The 27,027-nt window shown below is 37.5% G+C and overlaps 6 protein-coding genes across 6 annotated transcripts; 1 reads left to right on the forward strand and 5 right to left on the reverse strand.

Moving 5' to 3' along the window:
* Positions 1 to 2,382: 2,382 nt before the first annotated feature.
* On the reverse strand, positions 2,383 to 2,703 carry GCK72_003852 (uncharacterized protein; the record flags this gene model as incomplete). Its single annotated transcript, XM_053724284.1, has 1 exon — positions 2,383 to 2,703. One exon carries the CDS (start codon positions 2,701 to 2,703, stop codon positions 2,383 to 2,385), a length of 321 nt encoding a protein of 106 aa, XP_053588478.1.
* A 1,368-nt stretch (positions 2,704 to 4,071) lies between these two features.
* On the reverse strand, positions 4,072 to 6,397 carry GCK72_003853 (uncharacterized protein; the record flags this gene model as incomplete). The annotated part of the gene is made up of 2 exons (XM_053724285.1): positions 4,072 to 4,296; positions 6,305 to 6,397. The coding sequence occupies 2 exons, from the start codon at positions 6,395 to 6,397 to the stop codon at positions 4,072 to 4,074; spliced, it is 318 nt and encodes a 105-aa protein (XP_053588479.1).
* A 1,018-nt stretch (positions 6,398 to 7,415) lies between these two features.
* Positions 7,416 to 8,485, reverse strand: GCK72_003854 (uncharacterized protein; the record flags this gene model as incomplete). The annotated part of the gene is made up of 2 exons (XM_053724286.1): positions 7,416 to 8,234; positions 8,405 to 8,485. 2 exons carry the CDS (start codon positions 8,483 to 8,485, stop codon positions 7,416 to 7,418), a joined length of 900 nt encoding a protein of 299 aa, XP_053588480.1.
* Positions 8,486 to 11,852: 3,367 nt separating this feature from the next.
* GCK72_003855 (uncharacterized protein) lies at positions 11,853 to 12,445 on the reverse strand (the record flags this gene model as incomplete). The annotated part of the gene is made up of 2 exons (XM_053724287.1): positions 11,853 to 11,976; positions 12,024 to 12,445. The coding sequence occupies 2 exons, from the start codon at positions 12,443 to 12,445 to the stop codon at positions 11,853 to 11,855; spliced, it is 546 nt and encodes a 181-aa protein (XP_053588481.1).
* Positions 12,446 to 20,041: 7,596 nt separating this feature from the next.
* Positions 20,042 to 20,694, forward strand: GCK72_003856 (uncharacterized protein; the record flags this gene model as incomplete). Its single annotated transcript, XM_053724288.1, has 2 exons — positions 20,042 to 20,526; positions 20,571 to 20,694. 2 exons carry the CDS (start codon positions 20,042 to 20,044, stop codon positions 20,692 to 20,694), a joined length of 609 nt encoding a protein of 202 aa, XP_053588482.1.
* A 1,873-nt stretch (positions 20,695 to 22,567) lies between these two features.
* GCK72_003857 (uncharacterized protein) lies at positions 22,568 to 23,220 on the reverse strand (the record flags this gene model as incomplete). The annotated part of the gene is made up of 2 exons (XM_053724289.1): positions 22,568 to 22,691; positions 22,736 to 23,220. 2 exons carry the CDS (start codon positions 23,218 to 23,220, stop codon positions 22,568 to 22,570), a joined length of 609 nt encoding a protein of 202 aa, XP_053588483.1.
* Between the last annotated feature and the right edge of the window lie 3,807 nt (positions 23,221 to 27,027).

A 27,027-nucleotide genomic window follows, 5' to 3' on the forward strand; every position in this document is an offset into this window, starting at 1 on the left:
ATCTGGAAATTATTGATTTTTTGAATAAAACGGGTGGTAAAATTGAATTTTTTCAACGTTTCAGACGGATTTCAACTCGAAAATAGATTTTCAGAGTAAAAATTTCAGATTTTTCATCCTGAAACAGTAAAAAATTCAAATTTTGAGATCCAAAAAAGTTTTTCGCTCATTTTCAATAGAAAATCTTACTGTTTCACTCTGAAACAGTAACTATTTTGAGTTTCAGCTGGTACAGGCTCTATAATTCCAGATTTTCAGCTCATTCTGCTTCAAAAACTCAATTTGTCCGTTTCTAGCTTATTATCGACGGAAAAACCTCTTTTTTTTGTCAATTTTTGCATAAAAAATTACTGAAACAGTAACTTTTTTTTACTGTTTCAGTCATCATTCCGGGTCTGAAAATTGATACTTTTTGGATGATTTTCGCTTCAAAAACACAATTTTGCCTTTTTTGACTCAAAATTACTAGATTTTTGACTATTTTGATGGAAAATCTTACTGTTTCACCCTGAAACAGTAAGTTTTTCGAGTGTCACCTAAATCAGGCTCTATACATTCATATTTTCAGCTCATTTCTGCTAAAACCTCTATTTGTCTATTTTTCGCCTATTTTCAGTAGAAATCTTACTGTTTCAATCTGAAACAGTAACTGCTTTTTTCTACAGTTTCAGCCATCAATTCCGGGCTCAAAACTGCTCCGAAAACTCATTTTAGGCTCAAAATTTCTCGATTTTCACTTTGAAACAGTAATTTTTCACGGTTTCAGCCATTTCGGGTCAAAAATTGATACTTTTGCATTATTTTCGCTCTAAAAACTCTTTTTTTTTTCATTTTTCAGCCGTTTTCAGCTTAAATATATTTCACTTAATTCCTACAAAAAATCTTACTGTTTCAGCCATATTTTTTTGATTTTTAGTCTGAAACAGTAATTTTTCACTGTTTCAGCCCGAAATTTCTCGATTTTCAGTCTGAAACAGTAATTTTTTCACTGTTTTCAGCGCGTTTTCTCTCATTTTTACCTGACTTGCTCCCAAATTCTCTCTCAACAATCCGATATGTTGCTCGTAGATGACAATATCTTGCTCCAACACCTCAATAAACCTGTCTTGTGCTGAAATTGCGTCTTCAGTCTGTCAATATCCTCAAATATCGCTTCTTTATGATGAATATGATAGTTGATGAGATGTTCCGCCTGTCCCCAAATCTTCAACCATCAATTCCATTAATTTCTTCGATTCTTCCACTTCTGAATCCAGCTGACGTCGCGTTTTTTCGGATTCATCCAATTCTTCTGTCAATTTGAACGTTTTCTCCTTCAAATGGGCAACTTGATCCCTCAATAGACCGTTTTGTTCGATTTCCCAGTTACGGGATGAGGCGGAGAGTGTCGACTTCCTCCTGGAGACGTTCTGTCTGTAAATTTGGACGGTTTTGAGGGGAAAAAAAAAATGGGATTTTTCAGTCAAAAAATGGGATTTTTCAGTCAAAAATGAGATTTTTCAGTCAAAAAACTGAAATTTGGTGTTTGTCCAGAGAATTTTTGTTATTTCAGGCCAAGAGGCACAGTTGGAATCGAAATAATAGGGTTTTTTTCGTAAAAAATCACAATTTCACCTCAAAAATGGGATTTTCCCACGGGAAATGGACAAAAAAGCAGATTTTTGACACTGAAATCTCAAATTTCGGTCGGAAAATTCACTATTTTGATACTTTTTGGGTGTTATAAAAACATCATTTTCAGTTCAAAATCGTCATTTTTAGCAATTCCAACCGCAGCAAAGCCGTTTTTTTACAGTTTTTGGGGGGAAAAAAACTTCATTTTTATCAACTTTTTATCGCAAAAAACTCAATTTCCAGCTTAAAAACACCGGAATTTCTTGTTTTTTTTAAACCTTTCAGTCTGAAAATTCACGATTTCCATGATTCTTCGTGATAAAAACCGCATTTTTCAGCTCAAAATCGATGATTTTCAGACGAAAAACTCAATTTCTAGCCTAAAATTACAGTTTTTGGGGGGAAAAATCTCAATTTTTAGCAATTTTAACTGCAAAAAAACTCGATTTCCAGCTTAAAATCGATGATTTCAGACGAAAAACTCAATTTCTAGCTTAAAATTACAGTTTTGGGGGAAAAAATCTCAATTTTTAGCAATTTTAACTGCAAAAAACTCGATTTCCAGCTTAAAATCCCCCGGAATTTCTCGTTTTTTCACTCAAAAACACGTTTTTCCGCACCTCTTCCTGACTTTTCCCATTAATGTGCTCAAGTGTCGTCTCCAATTCTTTAATTCTTGCCGTCGCCGCGACTTTCGCCTTCAATCCAGCAGTTTTCGCCTCCTTTGTATACTTCAAAATCTCTGATTCATATTCTGATTTCATGGATTCAACAGCCGAATTCAAATCGACGACTTGTTGTCGGAGGAGCGCGTTTTCTGACGACGCTTCCGTCAACGCGTGCTCCAAAAACATCATTCTGAGCAGAAGACGTTGCAGATGACGTCATCATTGAGTGTAGAAGACGTGGAGTGGCTCCAGAAGTCGTCAGAATCGAATTGGGATTCAAATCGAACGTCACACGTTTTCTCGAGTGATGTTTTCGCAGGATTCCGTCGATATCTGGTAGTGTTGAGAGACGATTTGATGGAGAATCGAATGGAGGATCGATGGGTGGAGGGGAGAATGTGCCCGATGATGAGGTGACCATTGTGGGCGCGGATTCTGAAGAAAAAATGGAAAAAATTGGAAAAAAATTGGATGAAAATTGGGAAAAATCCGAAAATTTTGAGCAAAAACAGTGAATTTTCGAGTTATTGGCTCAGATGTCTGTCTGTGTGTCCGAATGTCCGGATGTCTGTCTGTAGATCTGTATGTCCGGATGTCCGGATGTCCGTTTGTGATGTCGGACACAGAAAATTTGAGAAAAATTGATGAAAATTAGGAAAAATTAGTAAAAATCTCAAAAATTTGGCTGAAACAGTGAATTTTTGAGTTTTTGGCTCAGGTGTCTGTCTGTGTGTCCGAATTGTCCGGATGTCTGTCTGTAGATCTGTATGTCCGGATATCCGGATGTCCGTTTGTGATGTCGGACACAGAAAATTTGAGAAAAATTGATAAAAAATCCGTAAAAATCGAGAAATTTTGAGCAAAAACAGTGTATTTTCGAGTTTTTGGATGTCCCTATGTCTATCTGTGTGTCTGTGTGTCCGGATGTCCGGATGTCTGTCTGTAAATCTGTGTGTCCGGATATCCAGTTTAAACTGTGAAAAATTAGTAAAAATCTCAACATTTTGGCTGAAACAGTGAATTTTTGAGTTTTTGGCTCAGATGTCTGTCTGTGTGTCTGTCAGTCCAGATGTCCCGATGTCCGTATGTCTGTCTGTAGATATTTGTGTCCGGATGTCCAGATGTCCGTTTGGGATGTTGAAACAGTAAAAAATTGGGTGAAAAGTGAGAAATTTTGAGCCAAAACTGTGTGTTTTCGAGATTTTGGAAGTCCCGGTGTCTGTCTGTGTGTCCAGATGTCCGAAATCCGTTTTTTTCTCAGTTTCACTAAAAAAATTCACTGTTTCAGACAACTTCGCTGTCTAAATCTTGATCTGCGTGTCCGGATGTCCAAAATTTATGATTTCTGGCATGTTTTGGGCTCTAAAATTCGGATTTTTGAGTCCGGATGTCCGAAATTTCGGTTTTACAGTAATTTTCAGCTTAAAAATCGATTTAGTCGCAATAGCTTCAAAAATTTGGATATAATGGACGAAAAATACAATTTTCAGCGCGAAAAATTGCCTGAAACAGCAACGTTCTCACTGTTTCAACTTAAAATTGCGATTTTTCGCCGAAAAAATGTGATTCTCAGCTCAAAAATCGATTTTCAGGCGGAAAATCGGTGGTTTCAACGCAAAAATTCGAAATTTTCGGCTTAGAATTCAGTTTTTTCCCGAAAAATTCAGATTTTGACGTCTGTCTGTCTGTCTAGGTGTCCGGATGTCCACTAGAGCAATTTTTAGCTCAAAAAAATCGATTTTTTGGCTCGATTTTGACATATTTTCGACTATTTTCTGCCAAAAACGTCCTAAAACGCACTTCTCGCTGCAATAACGTGTCCTGGAGACGAGCTCCGCGCGCGACGTTCTGAATTTTTAGAAGACGTCGTAGAAGACGTCGAATTGAATAAATTCGGTTCAGTTTCAGTCGACATATCCTTCTTGTCTCGATTCATCTCTTCGAATTTCTGCTGAACGATTCGCATCGCCTGATTTTTGACCGTCGCCACTTCATTGTGCTCGCGGACTCGTTCCTGGAACAGATTTTTGGTAAAAATAGGCTGAAAATGGGGGTTTTTGTGCTGAAAAATCGTGAAAAAATCGACTAAAAATTGTCTAAAATCGATTTGACTCAAAAATTGAATTCCTGGCGTTAAAAATCGCGAAAAAATCGACTGAAAATGATCTTAAATTGATGCTGACTCAAAAAATTGAATTTGTAGGTAAAAATGGTCAAAAATCGACTGAAAATTGTCAAAAAAAATCGATTTTTGACTCAAAATATTGAATTTTGGCGCTAAATATCGTGAAAAATTCGCCATTTTATGATTGAAAATTGTGAAAAATCGTCTCAAACCATTTCAACTCAAAAAATTAAGTTTTTTGGGGTAAAAATCGTATTAAACCGTGCCGTCTGGCGTGCCTTGGGCGCTTTCTTCAAAAGACGATGATTTTTACGATTTTCGAGGTAAAATCCACGTTTTTCAGCAAAAATTGCATTTGAAGTTAAAAACCGTGAAAAATCGACAGGAAATGGTGAAAAATCGATTTTCGCTAAAAAATTGAATATTGGCGCTAAATATCGTGAAAAATTCGCCACTTTTTTGGTTGACAATCGTGAAAAAATCGACTAAAAATTGTCTAAAATCGATTTTGAGTAAAATAAATTGAATTTTAGGGGTAAAAATCATAAAAATTCACCAATTTATGATTGAAAATTGAGGAAAAATCGACTAGAAATAGTCTCAAATCGCTATTGACTTGAAAAATTGAATTTTGGAGGTAAAAATCGTGAAAAATTGCCATTTTGTGCCAAAAATTGCCATAAATTGCCAAAAAAATGAGTTTTAGGTCTGAAAATGAAAAATTCGCTATTTATTGACTGAAAATCGTGAAAAATCGACTAGAAATGGTTTTGGATCAATTTTAAGCTTTAAAAATTGTGTTTTTGAGGTGAAAATCAGGGAGATAGCCGGCTGGCGTGCCTTGGGCGCTTTATTCAAAAAACGATGATTTTTACGATTTTTGAGCTAAAAATCACGTTTTTCAGCAAAAATTAAGGTTTTTGGGATTAAAAATCGTGAAAAATTGACTAATATTAGCTTTAGATCGATTTTAAGTCAAAAATTGAGATTTTGGCGCTACAAATGGGGAAATTTGGTGGCGCTGGCGTGCCTTAGGCGCTTTTTTTTTTAAAGAGGATGATTTTTACGATTTTCGAGCTAAAAACTGTGTTTTTAAGCTGAAAATTGAGATTTTTGGTGCTAAAAACGTCAAAAATCGACTAGACACTGTCTTAAATCAATCTTGCTTCAAAAAATAGATTTTCAGGGGTAAAAATCGTGAAAATCGACAGGAAATGGTCAAAAATCAATTTTCGCTGAAAAAAATTGAATATTGAGGCTAAAAGTTGTAAAATATCGACTGAAAATGGTCTTAAATTAATTTTGAGTAAAAAAAAAATTGAGTTTTGGGGCAAAAAAAATGGTTAAAAATTCGCTATTTATTGACTGCAAATCGTAAAAAATCGACTAGAAATGATTTTAGATCAATTCTGAGTAAAAAATTGTGTTTTTTGGGTGTAAAACTCATAAACATTGCCGTCTGGCGTGCCTTGGGCGCTTTATTTAAAAAACGAAGATTTTTACGATTTTTGAGCTGAAAACCACGTTTTTAAGCTGAAAATTGTGTTTTTTTGGTGTTAAAAAACGTCAAAAATCGACTAGAAATTGATTTAAATCAATTTCGAGTCAAGAAATAGTGTTTTTGGGGGGTAAAAATCGTAAAAATCGTGTTGTCTGGCGTGCCTTCGGCGCGTTTGAAAAAAAAGATGATTTTTACGATTTTCGAGCTAAAAACCACGTTTTTTCAGCTCAAAAATCGTATTTTGAGCTCAAAAACGTCTTTTTAATTAGTTTTGAGCTACAATTATCAATTTTTTTACGACTTTTTAACCTAAAATCGTCCTGTTATGATCAAAAAACCTTTATTTTTCAAATCTCACCTGTAAATCAAGAATCTGTCGTTCTTATCCAATATCACATTGTTCAAATCGATAATTCGATTATCCTTATAAACCAGCTGTTGATGGACCCGTTCATCAATCGATTTCTCCGCTTTTTCATGCGTTTCCATCCTTTTTGATGGCTATTTTACCTGAAATCGTCGAAAAAATGTCGATTTTTGCAGGAAAAACCATGTTTTCTGGTCAAAAAACAGGTGAAAAAACTCGATTTTTTGCACTAGAAACGTCAAAAATCACAAATTCCGTTAGAAACTGGTCAGGGAGAGAAGACACGTCGACACTTTTCCGGGTCGGTGGCCGATCGATAATTCGCCCCCCTCTCCCGCCGCTTTCGACGTTTTGTTTGCGGTGGGGGACACGAATCGAGAGAAAGAAACAGAAATTAATGGGAAAATTGAAAAAAAATCGAGAAATATTATTTTAGAAGTTTTTAACTAATTTTTGATAGATTTTCAAACATTTTCATATGCGAAAAACCTGATTTTTTACGTTTTTTCACCCTAAAACCTTTAAAAAACTTCGAAAAAACACGAAAAATCGTCAAAAAACTCAACTTTTTATTCAAAAAGTTCGAAAATAATTACAAAAATCGCCACGTAAAATCAACACAACGTAGATCGTGTTGAGACTCCGAAAATTTTTCAGAGCATGCGCCTTTGAGGTACAGTACTCTGAAATAGAAATTTGAGATTTAAAAAATGTTTTGGCTGTTTGTAGGTGACTTTTAGCGGTTTAAAATCCAAAAAAATTGTTTAAAAACAATAAAAAATGACTGAAAATTCAATTTTTCCCAACATTTTTTTCAGAAAAAATCACCGAATAGTGTTTTATTTTCGCGAAATTATTAATTTCTAATTTTTAACCGATTTTTTGGGGTTTAGAACGCTTTTTAACAGTAAAACTGCAAGTTTAACCTTTGAATTAATTTAAATCGCAAAAAAACCGCGAAAAATAAAATTCGTGGCGAGATCCGACTCACGAATTTACAACATGCGCCTTTAAGGTACAGTACCCTTTTTAGTTGATTTTTCGCCATTTTTTCACTTAAAAATAAGTTTTTCCTGGAAAAAATAAAGAATTAATGAAATAGAGAATATTTTATTGATTTTCTCAAAGAAAAATGTGAATTTAACGGCGAGTTCCGTCCTCGAAGAAGACTCCTCCGTCGATGGCGCAGTATTTTGGACAGATTCCCTTCTCTCCGGCACCTCCTGGAGTTCCAGCTTGTCCTGGGGCTCCTGGATTTCCGTCGGCTCCTGGGGCTCCTGGATTTCCATTTGGTCCCTTTGGTCCTGGGGCTCCTGGTTGTCCGTCGTGTCCTGGTTGTCCTGGGGCTCCTGGTGGTCCTTGTGGTCCGGCTGGTCCAGCTGGTCCTGGTGCTCCTGGGGTGATTGGCTCAGATGGAGCGTCTTGTCCTGGTTGTCCTGGTGCTCCTGGTGCTCCTGGATTTCCGTTTGGTCCAGATGGTCCCTTGTTTCCTGGGGCTCCTGGCTGTCCGTCGTTTCCTGGTGCTCCTGGGTTTCCGTTGGATCCGGCGTCTCCGGCTGGTCCTGGTGGTCCTGGTGGTCCGGCTGGTCCGGCTGGGCATGGCTTGCATGGTGGTGGGGTGACTGGCTCACATGGCTGCTGTGGTGGGCGTCCTGGGTTTCCTGGAAGTCCTGGTGCTCCTGGCTTTCCTGGACGTCCTGGCTTTCCTGGGGTTCCGGCTGGTCCGGCGGCTCCTGGAAGGCAGCAAGCGTCGCATCCTCCGGCAGAGGCGGATCCTCCGGAGACTCCAGCATCATAACCGGCTTGACGGGCGGTACGGTTTCCGGCTGGGATAGCCTTCAAGTGGTTGACCTCTGACCAGATATCCTTGGCGGATCCCTTGCAGAAGTTGATCTCAGAGTGCATCGTTCTCTTCACATGGTGCACGTAGTTGTACACCATTGGAAGGGTGACGCATACCTGGAAATTGAAAAGTCTTAAGACCGTTCGATTCCTCTCATCGAGACGATTCAGAAAAGTATAATCATGCTTTTGGTTTGAGGGAAGCGGGGTCTTACCACGAAAACTACAGTAATCCCAGCTAGGTATAATTATACTTTTCTGAAAGCTGAGCTGAAGAGCTAACTCACCGAAATAACGGCAACGACGGAGAAGGCGACTGCCGAGTAGGCGACGAAGCGGTACGCTTTGATACGTTGTTCGAGATCCATTTTCAGGTGGGAACTGACTTTTCACCAACCTACCCGCCGTCTTTTATACCGTCTGCCCCTATGGGCGGTCGTAATACGTATTACTACAGGTTTACAACCTTGGGGCGCCCTGTGTTTGTGTCTTAAGTCTTTTGCTATAATGAAATAAAAAATTGGTGATTGGCAAGGTCGAATGGATGGAAAAGTGAGAGCGAAATAGTGTGTAAGATGGAGAGACGGCGAGAAAGAGAGAAGAGGAAGCGGAAGATTTTATTCATCAGAATTATCTGATTTCCAACGCCTTCTCTCTTCCTCTCAAGGACGATTTTTGATGGGAGAGATTTTTCGCGGCTTATTAGAACGCTATCTCAAGGTTTTTTTGGAGATACCGAAAAAAAGAAGTTTTTTTGGGTGGAAAATGAGATTTGCAGGTTGAAAAAAGCTATAGAGTTTCAAGAAGAAGAAACTCAGAGACTTTGAAACAGTGAATAATTGTCTTACTAGGGAAGGTCATGGACTCGGTCTCGAGTTGTGACCTATATCATTGGAAAGCTGAGAAAACGCTGATTTCAAATATAAATTCAGTTTTTGCCCTCAAGGCCTGGTATTCGAGAAAAACATGGTCAAAGTTGGTAAAAATCATACTTGCAAATCGGGCCGGCGCGTAACTCGCGTCAAACTCAATATGATAAGCTCAAAAATATATCGAAATGTAGATCTCGACGAGTTCTATGTCCGTGTCCTACTACGGGCCGGATGGCTATTCGTTGATGTGCCGCGGGCCGGGCTAGAATGGCTTTTTTGGACATTTTCGCGATTTTTGGCACGTTTTCCCGGCCCGCGGCACATTAACGAATAGCCATCCGGCCCGTAGTAGGTCAAGGATATAGAACTCGCTGAGATCTACATTTTGGTATATTTTTCAGCTCATAATATTGAGTTTGTCGCGAATTACGCGCCTGCCCGTGTCGGCCCGGTTTGCATGTATGGGAAAAATGACAAAAAAATTTCAAAAAAATTTCGCGTGTCAGAAAGGCAATAATTTGTCATTTTTCCAAACTTTGACCTTGTTTTTCTTGAATACCAGACCTCGAGGGCAAAAAACTGACAATATATTTGGAATCAGCGTGTCAGAGTTGCGCGGAATTCCGACTTCCGACTTCCGTTTTCAAAATTTTACTTCCGACTTCCGGATTTGGAATTTTACTTCCGAGTTCCGTTTTTGAAAAAATCACTTCCGCGCAACTCTGCAGCTTGTTCTCAGCTTTCCAATGGTATATGTCACGACCCATAACTACAGACCAAGTCCATGACCTTCCCTAGTTAGTCCGTAATTTCCGAAAAAAAATTTATATTTAACAAAGAAATCTTTACTTTTATAGCATTCCTTAAAAGTTTCTGAAAATATATTTTCATTTCTTCACAAGGGAACCTTTTTCATATCAGGGTTGAGAATTGGCTGAAACTTGGTACATATATACTTTCGACCCTGCTCTATCACATGCCGTTCTCAAAAGCTGCGCAATACGGCTCGTTGGCGAGAAAATTGGGTCTGAAAATTTCTGAAAATCGCCGTGTCAAATTAAACGCGTGACGCCCCTTTCTTCAATCGCCTTTTCTCAATTAAAAATATGAACATCAGTGGTCCAGTGGTAGTGGGGGGGATTCGGGGTAGGAAAGGTGTGGGTTCGATTCTGGCCACGCCGAATCTTTTTTTGCTTTTTTTATTATGAATTTTTAAAGTGCAATTATTGGGTCTACATCGCGTTTTTTGAGATTTGAAGAGTGTAATACTAATTTTATGAGTATAGAAAGAAATTGGAACCACAAAAACGAAACAAATTTTTTCGAAGATTTCCACACTTTTTGATCATCAAGTGGCCAATGCTCCAGGGGGTACAATGCTCAAGGGGACAAAGGGGACATTTACTCTTGGGGGTACATAGTTGATGCTCAAAGGGACAAAGTCTCAGAGGGACACATGCTCAAAGGGACACTAAGTTGTTGGATTGGAGGGGGCCCCAAGTTATACTCAAGGGGACAATGAAAAATTCTCAAGGGGACAACAGTTTATACTCAATGGGACAACAGTTTATACTCAAGGGGACAACAGTTTATACTCAAGGGGACAACAGTTTATACTCAAGGGGACAACAGTTTGTAGTCAAATAGATAATGAGAATGCTGGAAGAGAGAGAAAAGAACTTACTAGAATAGTTTTTATTTATCGATGAGGGAACACTAGCATCTCTTTTCAATCATTGAGAGATGTATCATTACGTCTATTGTTTGACATGAGAGTGGAGAATGAGATAGTAGATAGGTAGGGGAAATTTACCACCATGTCGTCAAATTTACCATGAGATTTTGTGACTGATGGCATTAGCGTATGACTCAAGATTGAAGACTGGCCAGAGAGCTGACCAGAGCTTGAGCAAAAAGAGCTCAAAAATGTGTCGAAGATGCTCCAGGGGACCTAAACTATAGGGTCATATGGGTAAATTAACCGCATTTGAACCACACTCCTAATGGTGATAATTTTACCACGAGATATTATGTTGTGAGTTGACCAGTCACCTACAATCAAATACTAGGCTCAGTAGATTCTCACACGCTCACTGGCTCAGAATAGGAGCTCAAAAAGACGTCGAAGGTGCGCCAGCTGGCTCTAGCTATTGGGTCATATGGTTAAATTCACACCACCCAACCTATCCTCAGATGTAGTTAATTTCACCATGGGGTTCTCTTCTGTGAGATCTGGGGCCAGATTCAAGGTTGCTTAGATAAACGAAACCACCCACTATCATTAAACTTTGATCCGTGACCCGTAGACCTGACTTTCCGTCATGTGAACATCAAGTGTGGGTAATGTGAGGCCCACAGAGTCCATTTTTTTTGGGAGGTTCTCGCGCGTTCTAGGCACATAGGACAGATCTCCAAATTTACACGTTTTGTCAAGTTCATGGCCAGGCTTTTTTATCAATTTTCACTCAATGTTTGATCTGATGATGATGATTGTAGGAAAGGCACAATCATGTAAAACCTGATGGGTAAAAAAATTTTTGTTTTATCTTCTATGTTGTTAAAATTGTGAGAGACTCCTCACCTCACACAACCAGGCAAGGATTGTGCGAGTCGAGGGCATAAGTAAGTGTTGTTTATTCTCTTACAAGGGGATCTTTTTCATACACCGGTTGAAAATTTTCATTTGACATATGTATGACGCATCCACAGAGAAGACGCTTTCATGTTTGTGAGTCACATTCAAATGCTAGTGATTAAAATTTTATTGTTTTTTCATTAATTCTCAACATTTTACCGTTTTAAAATAATTTACATCAAAAAAAAAAAAATATATATAGACATTGGAGACGAACATAGAATATTATTATTTAGACTTTCCGGGTATCCGCGGCTTCATTCGATCTGGGAAAAGATAGTTTTGGAAAAATAGTCTTGGAAAGATGGTTGTTGTGGAGTGTGGAAAGTTTTTACAGGAGGAGCACGGTGTTCTGAAAGATTTGAAGAAATGTTAACAAATATATCGATGATTACTTACGGAACTTTGGCAATAAACAGTTCAGAAATAGGATAGTATATCCTTTGCTTATCCATCACAACAAATTGTTCATCAGTAATATTCTCCTTGAGCCTGCTGTTGTAAAATTCAAGCAAGTTAACACCGTCTTGGATCGAGGGGACTTCACTTGGACATTTTGTAATCACTTCACAGTATTCAAGAATTCGACCGTCCTTATAGTAGAAAATTGCTTCATCTTTTGCCAATTGGTCAGCAATTCTGTACCGTAAAGTTTCCGAATCCTGCAGGAGTCCACATTCTATGCCCAAACCACCACGATATCTTATTTCACGAAAAGTACGAAACATCTTACATTGACTTGTATATTTTGATCGAATATTACGAAGAGGGTCCATACAGTTACATCGTTTGCCACGGTTACCGGATAGTTTTGGAGGCATTAGAAATTCTGAAAAAAAAAAAAAATTATAGAAAAGACAGAACTCAGAAACAGGTCACCTACCACTATCACGTAATAAATCACGAATGATTTTGCGTGACGGTTAAAACCATAGAACGAGAGAGTATGAAAAGGAGAGACGAAGAAAACAAAATAAAAGTCAGTGATGACGTCATCAACCAAAAAGTAACAGCTGACGTTTGCAGAGAGTGATTTGAGATATTCATAATCTGTGGCTCATTTTCATCTTTTTACCGCATGGTAAATGGTGACCTATTTTAAGCTCTCATTTCTCATTTCTTTTCTCGTTTCGTATCGTCCGTTTATTCATCCTTCTTCATCCTTTCTTTTTCAGTTATGAAACGCAAAACGCTAAACACTCACAATTCACCAGGAGGAGCCCCTCCACCAACTAGTCTTGAACCAAAGACGAAAAAGAAAAAACCAGAAAGTATATTTCTTGGAGAAGAAGTGACCAAAGACCACACAAGAACGGACAAGAAGAGAAAATATCAACCATCAACTAGTTCAGTTCAGAATCAAGGAGGATTTTTAGAAGAAAAGAAAAGACAATCTAAGCCAGCCAGAATAGTTTCGACACAAAGACGTGAGTGATAATGAGAAACATAAAGAATTTCAATTATTCATTTTAGATGGCAAAGGACCGCAGCGAAAAATGCAATTACGAGACTTTGAAAGAAGCGAGACCTTTCCAACACCCGAGGAAGAAGAGTTCTTCACAGAAAATGTTATAACTTCTAATGAACCACATTTTCGAAGACACAACAGCCAGTTTCTGATTGCGGACACTGTCAGAATGAAATTCATCAATCTTGATAAAGTAAAAAACAACAAAATACTCCATCAGCATGTGGCCAAGCTCTTGGACATTTTTATTCGTAGAATGCTCAAAAAATCAGGAGGAAATCTGAAAACATCCAAATATTGGCTTCAGTAAGTTTTATCATAATTTCAAATCATAAGAAGAACGTTTACAGATTGAACCATGATGGGTATACCGATAGAGATGGTTTCTTTGTAACCCACAAAACGTATGCAGTGGCTGATGGAGGAGTGATAATGAATGAAATTGCTAAGCAGATGCAATCTAATAAAGAACTCCGTTTAGATGAGAGTTTTACTGTTGCTATGAACGTTTTCAAGGATAAACAATCACAACTACGAGGCAGGGGAACACATGCCACACGGAAAACTGAGAAAATAGAAAAAATAAGAAGAGTACTATTGGTAAGGCATACTTTCTTTTGTCAAACTATAATTTATTTCATAACAGAAACAACATTTTGGTGTTAGCCTCAGCAGGGTCACAGGGATGAGCCACTGTCTACCAAAAGCACTTGCACTAGGAAAACTGGAAAGTGATATAGAAACTACGGCCAACGGAGACGAAAGGCAGAAAATGGAAAAATTTTATCGAAGCCTCGTAAGACCAGAGGTACTTTTAGACTCTTTGATTGTCCGTAATATGTGCTTTTTACAGATAACCCCAAAATTCAAAAGTGAATCACAAGGAAAGCTTGCCAAGCAGCTTTTGGCCGATGCAGGGATGGATGTGAACAAAGAGGAGCATGGCCGAAAAGATCTTATAGAGCTTGCAAATTATCTTTCAAACTATCAAATAATATTGTGGGCTGCAAACAAACATCAGGTCGTCCCAACTGAAGAAAAGCGATTCAATCCCGATGGCAAAGGGTTTATTGGATTATTTTATTATGAGGGACATTATGAACATGTGAATCACACCAAAGGAAAACATGCATCAAGGTAAGTTACCAATTTATTGTAATCAACTATTTTTATTTTCAGGTTTTGTTATCAATGCTCTACTTTTGACGACAATCAACATTATCGAAAATGTAAAGCCAAATGCAAGAGATGTGGTGCCACAGGATGCAAACAAGAAGATGAGAACATTTATTGCAGCTTTTGTAATATTTACTTTCGAAGTAAAATGTGTTTTGACGCACATCTCACTGCAAAATCAAAGAAGGGATTGCCACATTGCAAGAAATATAGCAGGTAGCTAATCAATTAGACAAACATTAGTAATGTCTTACAGATGCGAAAAGTGCAATTTGATTGATAGATCAGAGAGGATTCGTGGAGAAACACACGTATGTGACGCAAAAGCATACTGTCCTATATGCAGGGAGAAAGCGTTGAAGGGGCATACTTGTGCTCACCACGTCCCTGACGAGAAGGAAAAGTTGAGGAAGCAAGAAAACCAAAAACAATGGGCTATTATCGTGTATGATATGGAATGTATTGTGGCAGAGTCGGGATTATTCGAAGGTAAGGATGTAAACATTCAAAGTATAAACCTTTTTTTCCAGGACATATTGAAAGAGGTCCCAAGCACAAACCTAACCTGATTTGTGTAAGGATGATATGCAGTGATTGCCGAGGAGAGGAAGGATGTCAATTATGTGTCCAACCATGGACCTACAGCTACAAAGATTTTCCACCATTCAAAAATAACAAACACGATTCTCCATTAGCCAGTTTTGCAGATTTCTTGCTACATAACCCACGAGCAGCTGGTGCATATGTGATCGCACACAATGGTGGAAGGTATGTTTCAGTAATAAAACATTTTCAACTTCCAAGATATTTTCAGGTATGACCATGTTATGTTGTTAGCAGAGCTCGATAGACAAGGAGGCACAAAGGCAAAAGAGCCAAAAATTTTATTAAATGGGATGACAATCATAACGGCAGAGTTTGAATATGAGAAAAGAAAGCTGCATTTTCGTGATTCTTTCCAATACTTGCAAATGGGACTAGCCAAAATGCCTGGAGCTTTTGGCCTGGAGGGCGAGGCAAAAGGTTTCTTTCCCCACTTATACAATCATCCGGACAATTACGATAAAGAGTTGAAAACGTTGCCATCGAAGGAGTACTACAGCCCACAGTTCATGGCCCCTTCTACAAAGAAAGAATTTGATGACTGGTATGAAAAGTGTTACCATGATGGTTTCAAGTTACATGATGAGCTGCTAAAGTATTGCCAATCGGATGTTCGCATTCTCACGTTAACATTGATGTCTTTCATTGAGGTGAGTAAATTGTTTCAACCTGTTAGTATTTTTGTTTTTACAGATGTGCGAATCGACTTTCAATGGCTGGAACCCAATTGTCAATGGATGTACTATAGCTTCCTATGTCATGTTCGTATTGAAGCACGAATACATCAAGAAGGGAGATGTAGGATATATTCCCGAGAATGGCTATGGAGGAGGAAATAATTCAATGTTAGCGTTAAAGTATATCCAATGGCTTGAGAAAATAGATCCAACACTACATTTGAAGTACAAATTACGTGGAGGAGAAGTTAAAATTGAAGCTAATGGACATTCTTACTTTGCTGATGCTTTCAATGAGGCCACAAACGATGTTTTTGAGGTATATTTTCATTTTTGATACAAACCCATTCCATTTACACACACACACACACACAGACCCCAAGGAAGACTGACCCTCACAGCAAGTGAGGTGAAGGAAACCTTTATCTCTGTATCAAATAATAATAATTTTATATAACTTTTCAGATTTATGGATGTGTATGGCACGGGTGCCCAAAGTGTTATCCGGATCGGGACAAGAAATGTCCAATGAGACCCGACAAGACAATGGAAGCTTTGTATAAAGAAACAATGAAGAGAGAAGAAGATATTCTAAATGAGGGATTCAATCTAAATTCTGTTTGGGAATGTGAAATATACGAACAGATGGAAAAAGATAGAGAGATGCAACAATTCTTTGAGCTAGTAAGTTTTCAAACAAATAGGCTAAACATAAAGTTTTCTTCAGAACAAGTACGATCAAAGACTCAAACCACGCGAAGCATTATATGGAGGAAGAACACAGGTATTTCGATCAATGGCAGTTGCGATTGAAGACATACTTCTAAATTATTACGATTTCAATAGTTTATACCCATATCTCAATGCAGGAGGTACAGCTTACCCTCGAGGAAACCCAATTGTGGTCGATAAGGACTTTCCCAATACTGATGAACCGTTAAAACTTAAAGGTATGCATATTTTTCCTATTCTTACTAATATATATTTTTAGGAATTGTGTTTTGTGATGTACTACCCACACAAGACGCAGCCATGGGGTATTTACCGCAGAAAATAATGAAGAAGCTCATGTTTGTTCTCTGTAGAACTTGCGCGAATAATCAGAATATTGAAGGAAAATGTACACATACCAAGGTCTCTGAAAGATTTTTGACTGGAGTATGGTGCACAGATGAGCTGAATAAGGCCGTTTCTAAAGGGTACAAGGTGCTCAAGTACCATGAAATCTGGCATTGGCCAGAAGAGGCTTGGGTCAAAGGAGGATTCTTTGCCGATTACATCAAGCCTCTATTGAAATTGAAACATGAAAGTAGTGGATGGCCAAAGGAAAATATGATGGATGAGGAAAAGAAAGCATACATCGCAAGAATATGGGAGATGGATGGAGTCAAACTGGATCCCTTGAAGATCATAAAAAACAAAGCACTGCGAAGCCTGTGCAAAATATTCCTCAATTCCGCCTGGGGTAAGTAGAAATCTATTGTCTTCTAATGTTGTTCCTTCTTCAGGAAAATTTGCACAGAACCCAATGAAAGTTGAGACAAGACTCATCTACAACAGTGATGGACTTGCAATGGTCAATTTTTTCAACGATCCCAACTTTGAACCAACTGGACTGCTTCCTTATGGCGAACACAAACATTTCATATCAAGAAAGCCCAAGAAAGACTTTCTCAAAACATCACCATTCACAAATCTTGCTATCGCGGCGATCACAACATGTGCGGCCAGGTTAAGACTCACTGAAGCTATAGAGAGAGTTGGAATCGAGAATATGATTTATTGCGGTATGTGAGTAAATGTAACACAAATACAACTATTATTTTTAGACACTGACTCTGTGATTTTCAAACAGAAGAAAGACAGTGATCCTCTCGGGGACCTCAAGGGAGATAATTTAGGCTACTTAACGAACGAAATTCCACCAGGGAATGAGTTGGTTGAAGCCGTAGCAATGGCTCCAAAGGTTTATGCATTGAAGATAAGAGACAAAGACGGCAACTACAGCTATACAGTAAAAGCAAAAGGAATGTGTTTGAACAGTGGCAACACTGGAAGTATCAACTTTGACACTATGAAAGAAAGTGTAGGTATCAGTTCTGTTATGCTTTGGCCAAGGTATTCTTTTCAGATGAATGCATTCATTCGAGATGGTGTAGCAACCCCCATGGAAGGCGAGATGTTAACGTTCAAAAGAGGAGATAATGCATTAGATGGCCTTTGGACCTTCAGATTGAAGAAGACTCTCAACCCTCGAATGGACAAAGGACACTACGTTGATGGTGTTGTAGCACCATTCGGACAAATATCAGGAGATATACAATTAATTAATGATTATCCTTTCTGACATTGTAAATAAATATTGTAGAGACAAAACATTTGTACACATTTCATACACAATCTGCACAATTTACGCACAATCTTTGCACAATCTTTGCACAAAAAATATATTGAAAAACAATCTATACACAATCTCAAAACAAAAATTTTGCAGAGACACAATCTATGCACAAAAATTTTTTGACAGAAATCAGTGTGAAATCTTACAAAAATTGAGAAAAAACAACACTTTTATCAGATTTTCAAAGCTTTTTAGTCAGTTTTTTCATGTGAGCATGTCTGATTTCACGACATATGTATGCATATATCAACGTTTTTAGTAATTTAACCTGAACATATACCAATTTTAAAGGCATAGCCATACATGCAGGTCTATATTTTGATCCATATACATGCACTTTTACAATATTTCGGTGTATATGCACACGTTTTGATATATTTCGGTGTATACGCATACGTTTTCACATTATTTCAGTGCATATGCAGACATTTTCACAACTGTTTAATGTATATGCGTACATTGCTTGCATTATTTTAGTGTATACGCATAGATTTTCACAATACTTTAGTGTATATACACCCATTTTCACAATATTTTGATACATACGCACAGATTTTTGCAATATTTTGATCCATATGCGTAGATTTTCGCAATACTTTGGTGTATATGCACCCATTTTCACAATATTTTAGTTGTATATACATACATTTCAACATTATTCTGGGGTATACGCACAGATTTTTGCAATATTTCTGTCTATTTTTGCAATATTTCTGTGTACACATGTTTTCAAGATATTTTGGTGTATATGCACACACTATCACAATGTTTTAGGTGTATATGCACACTTTCTACATTATTTTTGGTGTATATGCACACTTTCTACATTAATTTTGGTGTATGCACACACATTTTCACGATATTTTGATGTATATGCGCACATTTTTTCTTTATTTTCATACGTGGACACACGTTTCAGACTACTTTGCATGTATGTCTACGCATCTTTGCCTACACGTCTACACTTTTTTCGTGAACATACACACATTTTTCGTGCACGTACATACATTTTACGTGTATATCTACCCTTTTTTCCCTGTATTTTTTACATATTTTCGTGCATTTCCACAGATTTTTCGTGTATTCCTTCGCTTGTTTCGTATATGCACATATATTTTTCGTGCGCATACACACATTTTTATATGTGCCTACAAATTTTTCGTGTATGTCTTCTAGTTTTTTCATATACGCCTACATTTTTCATGTATACCTACATATTTTCGTGAATTTCCACAAATTTTTCGGGTATGCCTACATATTCTTCGGGTATGCCTGCATATTCTTCGGGTATGCCTATATATTCTTCGGGTATGCCTACATATTCTTCGGGTATGCCTACATATTCTTCGGGTATGCCTACAGATTTTTCTCCAAAATGATAGGCTTTTCAATGTTTTGTGATGATACTTGATGAAAGTGCCATACATTTTGCACAAACACCGTATAGATTCAATAGTTTATGGACTTATTTTACATAAGAATGGGAGTTTTCATCAATTTAATGATAAATCCATCATATTGTCCTTGAAGATGGCGTGTAGCTTTAATAAGAATGATGATACGGATGCGCATTTTTGCATCTGGAGATGCATTCCAAGAAATATTTCTAATTTTGTTCAGAAATATACTCATTTCATCTACAAATGACTAAGTTCAGACTTATAAGCTTTGTATTTTTATCGATAACCACATATATTTGCTACCGTTTTTATCTATATGCATCTTTTCTTTACACTAGGTGGTCACGGTATACTACATTTTTATGGTGATATTTTCAATGATCCGCATACTACATTCTTCTATTCTATCAACAAAAGCACTAAAGTGTAGTTTTCAATCATAGTTTGATAATGTATTTCAGGTGCGCAGCCAACACTATGAGTAATATTCTTGAAGAAATATGTGTGTACAGAATAGAACTGAATAGGGTGGCGACAATTTAAACAAATGAGAAGACTTTTCTTGACCTATGCACTTTCTCTGCGTCTCTAACTCTCTCACATTCAGCTACTCAAGGACTATTTTGCACCATTCCGTATTTTCAACGTCATCGTGATTGGTGATCTATTTCATACGCTCTCGTCGTGTTATTATGGATTCCTGTGAGGATTTTGATATGTGTGAGGACTTGGACAAAATAAATATGTACTTGCCAACAAAGAAAGAGGATAAATTAAAACCATGCAATCATCAAGAGATTGAAGACCGTTTTCGTGAATTCAAGCAATCAGCATACAAAGAAATTCACCAGCTATCTTGTGCTTTGAAGAAAGTTGGATATTCTCCTTTGTGTCCGGACGTCAAACGCCGAACAGATTTGGATTATATTCGCGAATGTTTGGATCGAATGACTGCTGACCAAGCTGTGTTTTACAGCCGAGCTGGTGAAGTATTGGTAGGGTGCTACGTCACTCCATTACGTCCGACTGAAGTTCAATGTGGCCAAGGAAATCTTAACCTTTGTCAGTATTTTGCTGCTAAATGGTGTTATAACATTGATGACAACCAGTATGTAGTGATCAACGGATGTGGGGCTGCTTATCCTGTGTCAGAGCTGTTCATTGTCAGAGTTCCAAGGTAACTACACTTATTTTAATCAGAAAATATATTGGTTTTTACAGACCTGAAGCTATGCAAAACGATAGAGAGGTTCGTGCTCAGAAGAAACGAGACAGCGGCATGAGATGGTCCATACCTTCATCGGATATTTCTGGTGCTCGAGGAATTCTACGTCCTAACAAGTGATATGATATTGTCAAATTGATGAATAATTGATCTTTATGTATATGTTTTGTGTGCTTACTCTTACTTGTTAATAATGTATCAATTGTACACGAAAAATGCAACAATTTCAGTTATATAACTTTTCTATAATGCCTAAAACTGTGTTGAATAAAGAACTATACATAATGTGAAGTTGAAAGAAACAATTATAAACATGCGGTCTTTACCACAAAGTCATCGAAAATAAAAGAACTGACAGGTCTTTAAATCAAATGGGTTTGAAACATATGCATCATCAAAAGACAGTGGGTTATAGTCTTCTAACCCATATGCATTATTCGTCGACATAATTATAACATATAACCCCAATAAATGATCATAGTCAGAATTTGTGTGCACTTTCGGAGATTGTTAAAGACAAAAAGGGTAATTTTTGAAGAAAGTACAAGGAACAGTAACTCAAATAGGTGCAAAGTCAAATAGCTGCATTGCGATATAATAAGCTCTGGAGAACACACGAAACCTATGTTTCAACATAAATTTAGCAAAATATTAGTATTTAGAAATAACTTTCATTAAAAAAGTCATTCAATTTATGAGTTTTTGTCATGAATACTCATTTTTGCAACTCAAAACAGCACGCAAAAAGACACAGACCCCCGATATTCTTCCGCAATTGTAAGGGTGAAGAGAAGGGGGTCCTGTTTTTTGGCACTGGGTGAGATAGAGTGTGTAAAGACGATGTGCCCCGGTTTTTTGACAACGCGAATAGCGGTGAGTAGTATGGAGATATGGATGGAAGGAGGACGCCCTCCTCTTTTTACACACTCTCTCGTCACCCCAGCGGAAGAATATCGGGCCACCCTCCTCCTCACCCTTACACCAAAAAAACGGGAACCCCCCCAGCGGGTCTTCTTTTTTCGGAAAATGGCCCGATATTTTTCCGCTGGGGGGTTCCCGTTTTTTTGGTGTAAGGGTGAGGAGGAGGGTGGCCCGATATTCTTCCGCTGGGGTGACGAGAGAGTGTGTAAAAAGAGGAGGGTGGCCCGATATTCTTCCGCTGGGTTGGGGGGTGGGGGAGCGCCGTGAACAGCTGTTGGGAGGTGTCCCCCCCCGATATCCATATCTCCATACTACTCACCGCTATTCGCGTTGTCAAAAAACCGGGGCACATCGTCTTTACACACTCTATCTCACCCAGTGCCAAAAAACAGGACCCCCTTCTCTTCACCCTTACAATTGCGGAAGAATATCGGGGGTCTGTGTCTTTTTGCGTGCTGTTTTGAGTTGCAAAAATGAGTATTCATGACAAAAACTCATAAATTGAATGACTTTTTTAATGAAAGTTATTTCTAAATACTAATATTTTGCTAAATTTATGTTGAAACATAGGTTTCGTGTGTTCTCCAGAGCTTATTATATCGCAATGCAGCTATTTGACTTTGCACCTATTTGAGTTACTGTTCCTTGTACTTTCTTCAAAAATTACCCTTTTTGTCTTTAACAATCTCCGAAAGTGCACACAAATTCTGACTATGATCATTTATTGGGGTTATATGTTATAATTATGTCGACGAATAATGCATATGGGTTAGAAGACTATAACCCACTGTCTTTTGATGATGCATATGTTTCAAACCCATTTGATTTAAAGACCTGTCAGTTCTTTTATTTTCGATGACTTTGTGGTAAAGACCGCATGTTTATAATTGTTTCTTTCAACTTCACATTATGTATAGTTCTTTATTCAACACAGTTTTAGGCATTATAGAAAAGTTATATAACTGAAATTGTTGCATTTTTCGTGTACAATTGATACATTATTAACAAGTAAGAGTAAGCACACAAAACATATACATAAAGATCAATTATTCATCAATTTGACAATATCATATCACTTGTTAGGACGTAGAATTCCTCGAGCACCAGAAATATCCGATGAAGGTATGGACCATCTCATGCCGCTGTCTCGTTTCTTCTGAGCACGAACCTCTCTATCGTTTTGCATAGCTTCAGGTCTGTAAAAACCAATATATTTTCTGATTAAAATAAGTGTAGTTACCTTGGAACTCTGACAATGAACAGCTCTGACACAGGATAAGCAGCCCCACATCCGTTGATCACTACATACTGGTTGTCATCAATGTTATAACACCATTTAGCAGCAAAATACTGACAAAGGTTAAGATTTCCTTGGCCACATTGAACTTCAGTCGGACGTAATGGAGTGACGTAGCACCCTACCAATACTTCACCAGCTCGGCTGTAAAACACAGCTTGGTCAGCAGTCATTCGATCCAAACATTCGCGAATATAATCCAAATCTGTTCGGCGTTTGACGTCCGGACACAAAGGAGAATATCCAACTTTCTTCAAAGCACAAGATAGCTGGTGAATTTCTTTGTATGCTGATTGCTTGAATTCACGAAAACGGTCTTCAATCTCTTGATGATTGCATGGTTTTAATTTATCCTCTTTCTTTGTTGGCAAGTACATATTTATTTTGTCCAAGTCCTCACACATATCAAAATCCTCACAGGAATCCATAATAACACGACGAGAGCGTATGAAATAGATCACCAATCACGATGACGTTGAAAATACGGAATGGTGCAAAATAGTCCTTGAGTAGCTGAATGTGAGAGAGTTAGAGACGCAGAGAAAGTGCATAGGTCAAGAAAAGTCTTCTCATTTGTTTAAATTGTCGCCACCCTATTCAGTTCTATTCTGTACACACATATTTCTTCAAGAATATTACTCATAGTGTTGGCTGCGCACCTGAAATACATTATCAAACTATGATTGAAAACTACACTTTAGTGCTTTTGTTGATAGAATAGAAGAATGTAGTATGCGGATCATTGAAAATATCACCATAAAAATGTAGTATACCGTGACCACCTAGTGTAAAGAAAAGATGCATATAGATAAAAACGGTAGCAAATATATGTGGTTATCGATAAAAATACAAAGCTTATAAGTCTGAACTTAGTCATTTGTAGATGAAATGAGTATATTTCTGAACAAAATTAGAAATATTTCTTGGAATGCATCTCCAGATGCAAAAATGCGCATCCGTATCATCATTCTTATTAAAGCTACACGCCATCTTCAAGGACAATATGATGGATTTATCATTAAATTGATGAAAACTCCCATTCTTATGTAAAATAAGTCCATAAACTATTGAATCTATACGGTGTTTGTGCAAAATGTATGGCACTTTCATCAAGTATCATCACAAAACATTGAAAAGCCTATCATTTTGGAGAAAAATCTGTAGGCATACCCGAAGAATATGTAGGCATACCCGAAGAATATGTAGGCATACCCGAAGAATATATAGGCATACCCGAAGAATATGCAGGCATACCCGAAGAATATGTAGGCATACCCGAAAAATTTGTGGAAATTCACGAAAATATGTAGGTATACATGAAAAATGTAGGCGTATATGAAAAAACTAGAAGACATACACGAAAAATTTGTAGGCACATATAAAAATGTGTGTATGCGCACGAAAAATATATGTGCATATACGAAACAAGCGAAGGAATACACGAAAAATCTGTGGAAATGCACGAAAATATGTAAAAAATACAGGGAAAAAAGGGTAGATATACACGTAAAATGTATGTACGTGCACGAAAAATGTGTGTATGTTCACGAAAAAAGTGTAGACGTGTAGGCAAAGATGCGTAGACATACATGCAAAGTAGTCTGAAACGTGTGTCCACGTATGAAAATAAAGAAAAAATGTGCGCATATACATCAAAATATCGTGAAAATGTGTGTGCATACACCAAAATTAATGTAGAAAGTGTGCATATACACCAAAAATAATGTAGAAAGTGTGCATATACACCTAAAACATTGTGATAGTGTGTGCATATACACCAAAATATCTTGAAAACATGTGTACACAGAAATATTGCAAAAATAGACAGAAATATTGCAAAAATCTGTGCGTATACCCCAGAATAATGTTGAAATGTATGTATATACAACTAAAATATTGTGAAAATGGGTGCATATACACCAAAGTATTGCGAAAATCTACGCATATGGATCAAAATATTGCAAAAATCTGTGCGTATGTATCAAAATATTGTGAAAATGGGTGTATATACACTAAAGTATTGTGAAAATCTATGCGTATACACTAAAATAATGCAAGCAATGTACGCATATACATTAAACAGTTGTGAAAATGTCTGCATATGCACTGAAATAATGTGAAAACGTATGCGTATACACCGAAATATATCAAAACGTGTGCATATACACCGAAATATTGTAAAAGTGCATGTATATGGATCAAAATATAGACCTGCATGTATGGCTATGCCTTTAAAATTGGTATATGTTCAGGTTAAATTACTAAAAACGTTGATATATGCATACATATGTCGTGAAATCAGACATGCTCACATGAAAAAACTGACTAAAAAGCTTTGAAAATCTGATAAAAGTGTTGTTTTTTCTCAATTTTTGTAAGATTTCACACTGATTTCTGTCAAAAAATTTTTGTGCATAGATTGTGTCTCTGCAAAATTTTTGTTTTGAGATTGTGTATAGATTGTTTTTCAATATATTTTTTGTGCAAAGATTGTGCAAAGATTGTGCGTAAATTGTGCAGATTGTGTATGAAATGTGTACAAATGTTTTGTCTCTACAATATTTATTTACAATGTCAGAAAGGATAATCATTAATTAATTGTATATCTCCTGATATTTGTCCGAATGGTGCTACAACACCATCAACGTAGTGTCCTTTGTCCATTCGAGGGTTGAGAGTCTTCTTCAATCTGAAGGTCCAAAGGCCATCTAATGCATTATCTCCTCTTTTGAACGTTAACATCTCGCCTTCCATGGGGGTTGCTACACCATCTCGAATGAATGCATTCATCTGAAAAGAATACCTTGGCCAAAGCATAACAGAACTGATACCTACACTTTCTTTCATAGTGTCAAAGTTGATACTTCCAGTGTTGCCACTGTTCAAACACATTCCTTTTGCTTTTACTGTATAGCTGTAGTTGCCGTCTTTGTCTCTTATCTTCAATGCATAAACCTTTGGAGCCATTGCTACGGCTTCAACCAACTCATTCCCTGGTGGAATTTCGTTCGTTAAGTAGCCTAAATTATCTCCCTTGAGGTCCCCGAGAGGATCACTGTCTTTCTTCTGTTTGAAAATCACAGAGTCAGTGTCTAAAAATAATAGTTGTATTTGTGTTACATTTACTCACATACCGCAATAAATCATATTCTCGATTCCAACTCTCTCTATAGCTTCAGTGAGTCTTAACCTGGCCGCACATGTTGTGATCGCCGCGATAGCAAGATTTGTGAATGGTGATGTTTTGAGAAAGTCTTTCTTGGGCTTTCTTGATATGAAATGTTTGTGTTCGCCATAAGGAAGCAGTCCAGTTGGTTCAAAGTTGGGATCGTTGAAAAAATTGACCATTGCAAGTCCATCACTGTTGTAGATGAGTCTTGTCTCAACTTTCATTGGGTTCTGTGCAAATTTTCCTGAAGAAGGAACAACATTAGAAGACAATAGATTTCTACTTACCCCAGGCGGAATTGAGGAATATTTTGCACAGGCTTCGCAGTGCTTTGTTTTTTATGATCTTCAAGGGATCCAGTTTGACTCCATCCATCTCCCATATTCTTGCGATGTATGCTTTCTTTTCCTCATCCATCATATTTTCCTTTGGCCATCCACTACTTTCATGTTTCAATTTCAATAGAGGCTTGATGTAATCGGCAAAGAATCCTCCTTTGACCCAAGCCTCTTCTGGCCAATGCCAGATTTCATGGTACTTGAGCACCTTGTACCCTTTAGAAACGGCCTTATTCAGCTCATCTGTGCACCATACTCCAGTCAAAAATCTTTCAGAGACCTTGGTATGTGTACATTTTCCTTCAATATTCTGATTATTCGCGCAAGTTCTACAGAGAACAAACATGAGCTTCTTCATTATTTTCTGCGGTAAATACCCCATGGCTGCGTCTTGTGTGGGTAGTACATCACAAAACACAATTCCTAAAAATATATATTAGTAAGAATAGGAAAAATATGCATACCTTTAAGTTTTAACGGTTCATCAGTATTGGGAAAGTCCTTATCGACCACAATTGGGTTTCCTCGAGGGTAAGCTGTACCTCCTGCATTGAGATATGGGTATAAACTATTGAAATCGTAATAATTTAGAAGTATGTCTTCAATCGCAACTGCCATTGATCGAAATACCTGTGTTCTTCCTCCATATAATGCTTCGCGTGGTTTGAGTCTTTGATCGTACTTGTTCTGAAGAAAACTTTATGTTTAGCCTATTTGTTTGAAAACTT

This window comes from Caenorhabditis remanei, chromosome II (assembly GCF_010183535.1).
Source record: "Caenorhabditis remanei strain PX506 chromosome II, whole genome shotgun sequence".
Taxonomy (NCBI): domain Eukaryota; kingdom Metazoa; phylum Nematoda; class Chromadorea; order Rhabditida; family Rhabditidae; genus Caenorhabditis; species Caenorhabditis remanei.